This window comes from Anguilla anguilla, chromosome 7 (assembly GCF_013347855.1).
Source record: "Anguilla anguilla isolate fAngAng1 chromosome 7, fAngAng1.pri, whole genome shotgun sequence".
Lineage (NCBI taxonomy): Eukaryota > Metazoa > Chordata > Actinopteri > Anguilliformes > Anguillidae > Anguilla > Anguilla anguilla.
This window is the reverse complement of record NC_049207.1, coordinates 9,296,242-9,308,402: the sequence shown is the minus strand read 5'-3', so window position 1 is coordinate 9,308,402 and position 12,161 is coordinate 9,296,242. Positions and strand designations below refer to the sequence as shown.

Below are 12,161 nucleotides of genomic sequence, written 5' to 3'. Positions count from 1 at the left end.
TATTAAAACTGAGGTGGAATGTGTCGAAATATATCACATGCCCACTTTTATTTCAGTCTGCTTTACTAGCGTGAAGACAATTGCAAATGGAAACATGGTGTCCTTGTCATTATCTAAATTAACTAATGGTTATCAGTCAATACGAATACTGATTTATGAACTCAATCAAAATAGACAAGGTCAATAAGGTCTTAGAATATAATATAAACTATTTTCAGCTCTTCCCAGACAAGAAAATGAACCCAACTAAACGGAGAACTTTGGCAGACCACTTCTCCATATGAAAAATAATTCAAATAACTAAGATGCAGAGTTTTACACACAAATAATGATGCAAAATATATTTTAAATAAACTATACAGGTTGTAGAAATGATCTAGTAGGGTGATAGAAATCTTCCACAGGTAAGCTAGCTGGCCAATAGATTTCTCTCCAGGCATTCATGAGCTGAGAATTCCCTGTATAAAGCAAGGTAGTAGACATGCTAATCATGGTGAGCTACTGCAGCTGATGACTTCACAGATTACCATTTTCACCAGGTAGATAAGTGAAGAAATAGGTAAATATACTTAATCTTCTTTGCATTCTTTCACAAAGGAAATGATTATTAATACTATGGGTCTATCCCCACAATACCCATGCTGATATAGAGAAAGTCATTCGGGGATTCAATCACTGGACAGTACACACAAAGCTCCCCTTATATGGGGTCATTTCTGCAAGGACAAGAAAGGGGAGAGCAGTATAGAGATAATGTTGACACCTGAGCATGCTGGGGGAGCCTCATTCAAACAGAATCCAGTTGAGCACATGACACATTTATCTCCAACCAGCAATGGTGGCACTGTTCCCGTGGCCAACTGATAACAAAATTGGAAGTTATTGATCAAAACAGCAAAGTTAGTGATCAAAACAGCTCTTTATCTCAGCATTTGCAATTTAACTAATTTTCAAATGTTTTTTTCTTATTTTATTACTGCCAGCCTGATTATGGAGCCTTTACCTTAATTTGAGACCATATAACTTGACGATGTGTCTTCATGCACTTGTTTTCCACTCTCCCTACCGGTATTCATAATTGTTGAAATATCGCCAGTTTGATAATCTATCACAACTATGTAATAATTATTATTTTATTTTTCAGCATTATTCCTCATTATTCAACTTTTAACGTGTATCTCGTGAGATGTGTTAGATTATATACAGGTGAATAAAAAACATAATATGTTTATTTATTGAAATACCATTCAGCTCATCCAGGTTCAACATTTTGCTGGCTATCTAGAGAGTATCCAGCACTGCGTCATGGCAGATCTTGGATGCTTCATGAACCTCTGCTTCGACTATGAGCCTTGTAAACAATTCCAAGTGAGCTAGGAAGGAAGTCTTAGTACGAAGACTGCCTTAAAATCTGCACAATCTGGAAAGTCACCATTAAGCATCAGGCATGAAGCCAGATGTTTATAAGGGGGCACAATGGTCAAGGATAACAGAAAGCATATGCATTCCACTAAGGTGAGCATTATAACCGCTGTTAATAATTATAGGTATGATAGCTTCAAAGACAGGACTTCTGGACAGAAATGCTCATAAGCGTCTCAGAGAGTCTCAGAGTATCTTGGGGAAGAAGGACATTTACAATTTGGACTGTTGAAAACTTTGCTTGGACATTCTTAGGACAAGGTAAGACCCTCTCAAGAGATTAAATGTAATTAATTTCAACTACATAAAAATCTATTTTAGTGTTCAATCTCATTTTATCTCTGTTATGTGTGTGGTAAATATAAACTGTTACCCACTGTTATGAGTATTGCTGATTTGCACTGTACAAACTGCCCCAAGGGGATAAAAAAGTAATATTGTATCATATCCTATATTCTATGTTCTAGTCTCAAGCTTTGGTCCTGCAATATACATAGCTCTACAGAAAAATTAACATTTGTTTTTGTAGAGTTATCACTTCAAGAATACTTCCCGAATCTCTATGTTGAAAATCTGGTAACTCTTTGTATAAAATATGATCCTATTGTTAGCTTTTGTGCCCTGGGTCTTTGTTCCATCCAGTATGTCTAGTTGAGTCATTTTGTTCTCTTTACTCCTGGTCTGTAAGGTCCGCTGTGGAGTAATTCGTTCTACTAAAGATCAACCCACCAGGATGCGACTGGCGGCGGCACAGTACACGGTCACCAGGCCCCTGTACTCTGAGGATGCTTTTGATAAAGATCATGACAAGATCTACAGGCAGCATAAGACCGTGCGGGACCACGTGAAAGCATATTTCACGTAAGAGTTCTCTGTCTCAAGTTCTCTTCTGTAATTCATAAGACATCCTTGCTGTTTTGACATCCAATTTGAGTGACTGACAAGCTGTTCCTATACAAAATGTGCTTTTTGGAGACAATCAGTTCTACTAATTTAGTTGGGAGCTCAAATATATAATAATTCTGTCATTCAGTGAATACATCCTCTTGTTTTGTTGGACACATGTTCCATCCTATATATGTATGGACCTTTTCATGAGCAGTGATAAAATATATCAACAATCATACCTATTTGAATTTTTAAAAGATAATAATTAAAAATAAACCAATCTTTTTTATTGTATCCTATTCAAAGACAGTTTAGTGAACATAAATGAAGAGTAAACATGTATTTTATCTGTATTTTGTGTTTCAGCTGTAATTCTAAGCGAGCAAAGAATGCCGCTCTTTCTCTGTTTCCTATTATTGGATGGATGAGAATCTATCGCATCAAAGAGTGGCTTCTGAGTGATGTGGTGTCTGGAGTCAGCACTGGACTGGTCGCCGTTCTACAAGGTAAATAAAACAACCGGTGGATGGACCAAAGCCCTCAACTCAGCGCTAAAACAGAAGTCTCAGCCGATAAACATCAGTTTCAATATCTGGGCAACAATGTTGCCTAGTCATGTTCTGAGGAAAACGTCTATTCATTTTAATTCATATGAATTGTTTAATCAATTTATATTCATATTAATTAATATTATTTTATTAATCTGGAGAGTTTATGTCTTTAGACATGATAGCGACCAACAGTTAGGTACCTGATGCATCAATTTATGTGCCTTGACTGCCAGACCCCTGGAATTGTAGTATTTTTCAATTGTAGTGTAATCCACCCAGTAACCCCCTGGAAAGCAGTATTAATTGTAGGTTATTTGCGTAGAATTATATGTTTAAGTCAGAGGTGGCTTAGAATCACTAATACAGCGTATTAACAAAGACTGAAAATATAGTTACTATCTACAGCGCATGACCTCAGTCGTAGAAAATGCTTGTCCCATTTCCAGAGATTCTTCATTTGGACGTCTATGTTGCCACTATGAAAATTGCACCATGCTTTGCCCTGATTCCATATTATTGCTAATGTGATTAAATTATGCGCAATTTTGTCACTATTTGCAAACTCAGGTCTGGCCTACAGCCTGTTGGCGTCCCTTCCTCCTTGGTATGGACTGTTTGCAGCCTTCTTCCCTGTGATCACTTATTTCTTCCTTGGGACCTCCAGACACATTTCAGTGGGTAAGTAAGTATTCCAATAGAAAGGTTTATACATTGGTCCATAGGTCAGAAGCTATTAACCAGTGACCATCCATCAGTACATCAAAATGAACTAACTTCTACAGTGGATACAAAAGACAGCTCATGAAAATTGTAATATATAATCTATATTACATTACATTACAGGCATTGAGCAGACGCTCTTATCCAGAGCGACTTACACAACTTTTACATAGTATCAGCTTAAGAGCAAAGTTCTGTGAATTAGTATGCCGCAATAAATATCAATGAAAGAAGTGTGTGTCAACCCATTCCATATCTGTTCACTTAATCAATATATTTACAGTAAATTACTCTGTGCCTGGGTGTGTTTGTTTATGTGCCAGTGTGTGTGTGTGTGTGTGTGTGTGTGTGGCAAATATTAAACCATCAGCTTTTCCTTTGTAGGTGCTTTCCCTGTTCTGAGTCTGATGGTGGGTGCAGTAGTGACTCGACTGGTCCCGGATGATGGGCCTCCGGTCAACATCACAGGCTTAGAGGGGCTGACCATGGATCAGCAGAGGGTTGTGGTGGCTGCTTCTGCCACGTTCCTCATGGGAATATTTCAGGTAGGTCACACCTGGAGGGAGAGCCTCCGCTCCACAACTGGTCCCCTTATCTATTTCTCAGCATGGTGTAACATGAATACCGTTCCCCCGTCTGTCTCAGCTGCGTGAAACACAAACAGTGTTTCCCTGTCTGTCTCTCTGCTGAGTGTAACATGAATACCGGTCCCCCCGTTTGTCTCAGCTGCGTGAAACACAAACAGTGTTTCCCTGTCTGTCTCTCTGCTGAGTGTAACATGAATAATGTTCCCCTGTCTGTCTCTCTACTGAGTGTAACATGAATAATGTTCCCCTGTCTGTCTCTCGGCTGAGTGTAACATAAATAATGTTCCCCTGTCTGTCTCTCAGCTGAGTGTAACATGAATAATGTTCCCTGTCTGTCTCTCAGCTGCGTGTAGCATGAATAATGTTCCCCTGTCTGTCTCAGCTGGCCATGGGGGTGTTCCAGGTGGGATTCATTGTGATGTACCTGTCAGACACGCTGGTTTCTGGGTTCACCACAGCGGCTGCAATCCACATCCTGGTGTCACAGCTGAAGTTTGTGTTTGGCCTCGTAGTACCGGGCCTGAGTGGACCTCTTGCCATAATCTATGTGAGTTTAGTTTAGTTAGATTTTGTTCCTTGTTGGATACTGAAATTACTAGATCTGGTCATTTAAAAATATGATTGGATAGAAACAACAAAATTTGGTCAATAACATGGTGTTTTGATTTATTTATTTATTTTCCTGCTTTTTGTTCTGATTTTTTATTAATTTATATTTTGTATCCATTGTTTTCACACAGACTCTCGAAAAGGTATTTGTGCAAATCACGGACACCAACATTGCTGACCTGGTGACGGCCATCATTGTCATGGTGGTGGTGTTCATCGTAAAGGAACTCAACGACAGGTACAAGGCCAAACTCCCTGTGCCCATCCCCATAGAGGTCATTATGGTGAGTTTCCCCATTACCACCAAACATTACTAGAGATCTGATGGAAGGCTCTGTGATTGAACATCACGCTGATATTTAACATTTCTATACTGTAGCATCATATTTATTAATAACTGGAGTAGTATAGCTGTCATGATTATTATGTTCTGATGTCCAAAACAAGGACATGTAACTGAGGGAAAAAATATACAGAAACTCACATAGACATTTCACTGTTGCTGTCTGACAGGCACTGATTCGTGCTGCTTTGTTCTCTACTTTTCAGACGGTTATAGCCTGCGGTGTTTCTTATGCATTCAACTTCAAAGAAAAATACAAAGTAGATGTTGTGGGAAAAATACCACAGGGGTAAGAAGCTACACATTTATGGCATACTATACCTCCAATGACACTCAGTTATGCAATGCAGAAATATTCCTATTGCCAATAATAGCACTAAAAATCTCTGATTACACGACAGATTTGAGCCCCCCATGGCCCCCAATGTGGAGGTCTTCCAGCAGACTGCAGTGGAGGCCTTTCCCATGGCTATCGTAGGCTTTGCTGTGGCTTTCTCTGTTGCGAAGGTCTACTCCATCAAACACGACTACATCATCGACGGCAATCAGGTAAGGTTAAGAAAAAAGGCAGTGGCTGTTAAGCATCTATAAAATAACATTCTATTGGGCAGTCCTCATGCATTTGAGAGCCTTTGGAAAGCGTATACTGTGGGTCAGCGTAGCCTGTCAGGTTCTGTGACACTGGCATTAAATTTTATTTTACTTTATGTGCCTAAGAAGTGTCCGTGTGCTTTGGCTTTCTCCCCTCTCCAGGAGCTCATTGCTTTCGGCGTGAGCAACATCTTTGGAGCGGCCTTCAAGTCGTTTGCGGCGAGCACCGCTCTCTCCAGGAGTGCTGTGCAGGAAAGCACAGGAGGCAAAACCCAGGTGACTCTCTGCTCCTCTGAAGCACTTTCTGCTAGGCAAAAAATTCACCTGCAAATGGCAGCAGTGTCAGCATAGCACAGATAATTCTACAACCAGGTTTCATACTATTTCTGAGCATATTCCGAACCAAAATGTTAAACGTGAACTTCACAGGTTGCCGGACTGCTCTCAGCGATCATAGTGATGATTGTTATTTTGGCCATTGGATTCCTGCTAGAACCACTGCCAAAGGTGAGGCTCAATTTCTTATTCTGTTTGAAATAATCCTGAAATAATCAATGTTCCAATGGAGGAATGCAACACAGGACTGTGACTTCAGGGGTGGGTTCAATGACTTCTGACCTGTGACCTCTGACCTCTGGTCTTTGTGTTCTCAGTCAGTGCTGGGGGCAGTTGTGATTATCAATCTCAAGGGGATGCTGATGCAGGTTCGAGAGATCCCTTACCTGTGGAGAAAGGACCGGCCTGACTGCGTGAGTAATCTCCAATCCAGAGTCCAGACTGTAGCATAGGCACTGCTATGTTGCTCTAATGTGTCTGAAAATATTTCATAGAGGCAAGATATTGTAATGCACCGGAAATCATTACAGGACTAATAGAGGGCTTTTGAACTTTATTTATTTTACAAACACCCATATTTGTAACAGTTTAACAGATTGCATACCCCTAAAACCTCCATTCATCTTTTCCTGGATGGGTTATTACATTTACTTTTATTTTATTTATTAATATATTATATAGGATTTATTACCTTACAACCCTGGTCCTAGAGAGCTGTCTGGTCTGCTGGCTTTTGTTTTCACCTTAAAATCAGCCCCCAGTTGAGACCCAAGTAACCAGATGAGGTGAATAAACTATAATCAATGGCTCTAATTAATGAAATGCAGAGTGACTATAAATACCAGCAGACCCTCTAGCTCTCCAGGACCAGGGCAGGAGACCTCTGACGTAAGCCTTACATTGTAAGGGAAAGCACCATTGTGCTAGATCAGAGTACTGGATCTATTTTGATTTGGAAGGTGGGAGAGAGTACCCCCTATTGGTCCATCTCCATTACTGACTATGTTGCCTTCCTTGGGGGCCTCCCAAGCAGTCCCTCAATACTGTGGAGGCCCTGGCATGCCAAGTTTACCAGGCAACCTTTTACTCTATGGTGTCCCTCTCCTTGTCACGCCCAGGTGGTGTGGATCGTGACCTGCCTCGCCTCCATCCTGTTGGGCCTGGACCTGGGTCTGGCTGTCGGGGTGGGGATTGAGCTGATCACTGTGGTCTTTAGGACTCAGTTGTGAGTATGAACTTTTTATCAGTTGACAGTGGACAAACCTCAGCAGATGATAAACATTGTTGAGAAACATTGTAAAGTTAAAGTTGTTTTTCCAAATGTAACAATGGAGTGGAAGAACTGATGTTGCATTGTACTAGATAGCTAGGTCGGCCTTAGAGTGTCAATATCAAGTGCATGGTCAGCAAAAACATTAATTCCAACCCCATAGTTTAAATGTAATGACATCTGTTCTCTGATTGGCCTCCAGCCCCCGGTGTTCTGTTTTGGCCAACATCAGAGGCACGGACATCTACAAGGACCGCAAGGACTATCTCTGCGTAAGTCTGCCACAGATCTGTTTTCATTACCAATCTATAACTTTGCCATGAAAGTTTTGCTCTGAAAGTTTATATCAGGATGATTACATTCATGTGTGTAAATCAACTGAATATTTCTTTCCTTTGTGTCTCCTTATTTGCCATTATCCATGACTTACCTTGATATAGTATAATGGGCTTGGTTTTGTCTCCTAAATGACCTCTTTGTCACCTTTCAGATCTATGAACCCGAAGGTGTGAAGATCTTCAGAATACCTTCACCCATCTTCTTTGCCAACATCGAGTTCTTCCGAGGAAAACTGATTGAATCTGTACGTGGTTTGCATCCAATTGGCTTTGTTCTGAAATAAATTATATCGCAGTGCCTGCACATCTGAAGAACATCCTCAAAAATCTCAACATTTGATTTTAAAGCTGTTTATGTAGGACTGGAAACTTACAAATGCAGTTATCTACAATCTGGTCATAGAGATATAACATCATAAACGCGCCCTATGTGATTATCTAAACTTACTGATAAATTGCAGTTTCTTGTTTGCTAGAATTGCTTTTATCTTGCATCTGATCTCTGCAATCATATTATGTAAGGCCTTTTAACAATGGGAAAGAGATAAAGGGTTGGGAAAATGATCTGACGTGGTACTGTATTATGAGTGTAGTTACAGATGGGGTTAATGCAGAGTTAACACTCTGCAGGTTAGTTCCAGCGGAGTTGAACACTGTGGCGCTGTTTCAGGTCGGATTTAACCCCCTGCGAGTTTTGCGGAAGAGGAACAAGGCCCTGCGGAAGATCAAGAAGCTCCTGAAGAGCGGGGAGCTGCAGATGACAGACGTGAGTCTCATTTTATGCTTGTCACCACCCCAATTGTGACCTCCATTTTAAGAAATTTTTACCCCTAATTATTCCACTCCAGTCCTCGTCACCACGCCTCTGTGCTTCCACTTGCTGCAGAAAGGACTGCTGCACACGGGCTCGGCTCCTATCGAGGAGTCCGAGGATGAGAGCAACATGGAGGACCTGGATCAGCCCACGGACTTCCAGAACCTTCCCGTCCAGATCAACTGGAATGCAGAACTTCCCGCCAACATCTGCGTCCCCAAGGTTGACGTCCACAGCGTGATCCTGGACTTTGCGGCTGTCTCGTTCCTCGACATCTCGGCGCTGAAAGGCCTCAAAACGGTAATATTCACTGCACAATTTTAAAATCCAACTGCAGTCCAAAAACTGATTGGGCCCATAGACAATTTCATCCACTTTTGGCATCTGTGTTGAGAACCTTTGGAACCTTGTAAAGTGATAATATTCACTGCACAATTTCAAAATCCTGCAGTCCAACAACTGATTGAGGCCATAGACAATTTCATCCTCATTTGGCATCTGTTTTGAGAACCTTTGGAACCTTGTTAAAGGGGTAATATTCACTGCAAATTATCTTAATGCTACCAGTAAATCTGGCCAGATACAAAATAAACACTGTGTTCGTGTCTGTTGCTAATTCTGAAGAAAAGCTTTTGCATGACCTTCACATAATGGTGCTGTCATAGCCCAAAAATGTTTCTGTAGCATACACAGTATCTTATCTTCATTTTGCTAGGCATTGAAAGAGTTTATCAGAGTGGATGTGGAGATCTACATTGTTGCATGTGATGGTAAGTTGTCAATGACCTTTGATGCCAAAGATTAAAATTAAATAATCTTCCCCGTTTGTCATGTGCAGGATTAAGAATTTCATCTTTATTGTTCATGTACAATTAAAAAAAAAAAAAAAATGTACTTAAGTACTAAAGATTTAATTTTTCAAATATAGTATTGTGATCTGAAATATTTATTGACTAGTTTCATGGTTACCAACAGTATAATGCTAACCAATACTGTTTTTGGTGAAATATGTAATACTAACTGGCTCTGGGGAACAGGCTAATTTTGAGTAACTAATTCTTAACTAGTGTACATCCTGGAGAAGCTGCACAGCTGCAAGTTCTTCGATGACGAGATCAAGACGTCCATCTTCTTCCTGACTCTCCATGACGCCATGCTGCATATTCTAGAGAAACACCCAGACCAATCAGAGGGCGAAGACACAAACACAAAGGTACTGTGCCCCTTTCAAACACTGTGCCCCTTTCCTCATCTGATAGGCTTCAGTTACGGTGCTTAACTTGATGTTGTAGGTTTATTTATCAACAGCTGCCATGTTGCATCAACAACTCTCCTTGTTGCTTAAACCTTTATGTACTTTAGTCACTTACGAGTAACAGAAATATAACAATCAGACTTTGTAATTATTATTGCTTGTGTAGTGTTCAGTGCTTGAATATGGAGACAAGAAGCAATTTTTTTACAGGCTACAATTACAGGAAATTGCAGAGTACCTTTAAAGCATGATCAACAGAAATCCAAGGCAACATTTGCATGTGTACAATAACAGCAGCACTTGCCAATGCAGTTGTCTTCAAAAGCAATGCTGCTTCAGGATATAAGAACTAGCGAAATAATAACATGTACATAATTCAATAACAACATACAAGACATTTTAGGCTAAACTAACCCTGTGGATCAGGCTTCCCTTTGCAATTCACAGTCATTGTGATGTGTCTTCTTTTCTTGAAGATTGTTCCTTACAATTTCCATGGCAACCAGAGCAATGGTAGGGGAATACTGCGGATCAGGGAGGTGAGTATCAAGGCCAGCCTAAGCTAGCTTCTCATTTCCTTCCCAAAGCCATCTAGAATTTTTCTGAAGACACTGAATCAGAGAAATCTTGCCCAGCTGAAGAACTTGCATTCAGTGCAAGTGCACGCTCTTAGTGTGATATTCTCGATGGACCAGAATAATAGTGCCGCTAAAGTGGGAGGGAGGGATTTGGTCTGCAGTGTATTCTCCACCTCACTGTGTACCTCCTCTGGTGAAATGGGGCTGCATAATAGTCAGCCAGCTGCTTCAAATGGGCAGTCCTCTGGAATGATAGTTGTACAGCTCAGCTGGGGTATTGTAGAATGAAAAGTGGCAGTTGGCTGTATGCATTTCAGAAGATTGCATGCCAGAAGAGTGTGCCGTCAGATACAGATAACAGATATTGCAGCAAGGGGGCAGGCCTGAACTTAATAACTGGGTATTAAAACAGAGTTAATAGAAAAAAGTCAATGGAGAAAAAAGATGTTTATTAAAAAAACTTGTTCTCAGTGAGGGTCTGTATGATTCTGTCCTCAGGTCCCAGACACAGAAACCAAGTTCTAGACTGGACAACACTCACTTCCTGTGGCCCATAAACAGAAGGGTGCCACTTCCTGCATCCCCCCTTGACTGAACATGTTTCTGAAAAAGAGAAAATGAAGAAAACATTGCCACATGGTGGCGTCTGGACAGAACACAGATTCAAATTAGATTCAGATTCAAAGGCAGGTTATTACTTTAAGTAATAAATCTTTATATCACACACCTTTCTCTTTAAGATATGTTGTATAATAAAGGTATATATTTGTGTCTGTGATATACTAATTAGTAAAAGATATTTATTTTTTAATTACATCAGGACATGTATTTATTTATTTTTTTTAATTCCAGAAAAATGTTTTTACATCAACAGTAAATTGAAGTATATGCTGCTTTTAGTGTACATAGTAGTGTTTCAGAACTTTTGCTTTTCTAAATATGCAATAGCCAAACTTATTCATGGATTTTATAATAAACATCTTTGAACAAAATGTTTGACTGTCTGGTATTTCAATTCAATGTCTTGATACTTGACTGATAATGATGAAATATCCTCACACTTTGTAAAAAGTACAGTTTAATTGACCCCCTCCCTTATTCAGTTTCTTTAGGTTGAATGGGACAGCTTTTCTGTTCTACAGTGCCTTTTACAGCAATCAACTGATTATCAATACACCTTTAAACAATTCAATGCAATTAAATACAATATGTATAGCCAAAAAAAAAAAATGTTTTTAAAAAAAATTAAATTTAGCAAATAACTTAAAAAACTGATTTCAAACATTTTTGACAACACTTCACTCAATCACCTTGACACAGAGTCACTAAAATTAATAGGTTAATTTTTCCTGTGGGGAACACGAATGCGTGGCAAGACGGACAGACGGACGTCATTAGTTACGTTATCTCGCTGTAGTAGGTATTTACTTAAATTAATTAATATTAATTTCCAAATATTTGATTGAATGAATAAAAAAATATAAATAACTTTATTTGAAAAATGCCAATTTCGAACTCCAAACGATCTTTCCTGCGGTTCTTTAGTTTTCACATGAATTGATAGTCCCTGAAAGCTAATTTGTTATTTTTCGTAAGCTAAAACTATAAGACATGTTTTCCCTTACAGTCGGCACCATAGGGTAGGCCTAGTTTTAGAAATAGTCTAGAGTCCAGAGCCAGTAAGATTTGCAGTCACTTCTCTTAAATGTCTTTAACACATTGGCAGTAGCAGCAGCTGAGCTGTAGATCAAATAAAGTGTGATTTATTGCAAACAAAACTGAAAGGTGACTTGCAGACCAAGCGACAATAAGTAAAGTATTTAAGCTTATACAAATAGAGACATGAAGATAAATCACGA

The 12,161-nt window shown here is 39.6% G+C and overlaps 1 protein-coding gene across 1 annotated transcript; it reads left to right on the top strand.

Moving 5' to 3' along the window:
* The first annotated feature begins 1,500 nt into the window (after positions 1-1,500).
* slc26a3.2 (solute carrier family 26 member 3, tandem duplicate 2) lies at positions 1,501-11,294 on the top strand. Its single transcript, XM_035427426.1, has 21 exons — positions 1,501-1,683; positions 2,111-2,283; positions 2,677-2,816; positions 3,429-3,539; positions 3,966-4,126; positions 4,551-4,715; positions 4,909-5,061; positions 5,327-5,409; positions 5,522-5,669; positions 5,874-5,987; positions 6,141-6,218; positions 6,365-6,460; positions 7,166-7,272; positions 7,520-7,589; positions 7,808-7,900; positions 8,326-8,421; positions 8,542-8,769; positions 9,185-9,239; positions 9,537-9,682; positions 10,201-10,263; positions 10,801-11,294. Exons 2-21 carry the CDS (start codon positions 2,156-2,158, stop codon positions 10,825-10,827), a joined length of 2,262 nt encoding a protein of 753 aa, XP_035283317.1. The 5' UTR covers positions 1,501-1,683; positions 2,111-2,155; the 3' UTR covers positions 10,828-11,294.
* The last annotated feature ends 867 nt before the right edge of the window (positions 11,295-12,161 follow it).

Bases quoted from the DNA above. Each gene is read 5' to 3' on its own strand.
- slc26a3.2 (XM_035427426.1), top strand. From the start codon at position 2,156: ATGCGACTGGCGGCGGCACAGTACACGGTCACCAGGCCCCTGTACTCT. The intron at 2,817-3,428 runs GTAAATAAAACA...TTGCAAACTCAG, and splicing joins ACTGGTCGCCGTTCTACAAG to GTCTGGCCTACAGCCTGTTG. The intron at 7,590-7,807 runs GTAAGTCTGCCA...GTCACCTTTCAG, and splicing joins ACCGCAAGGACTATCTCTGC to ATCTATGAACCCGAAGGTGT.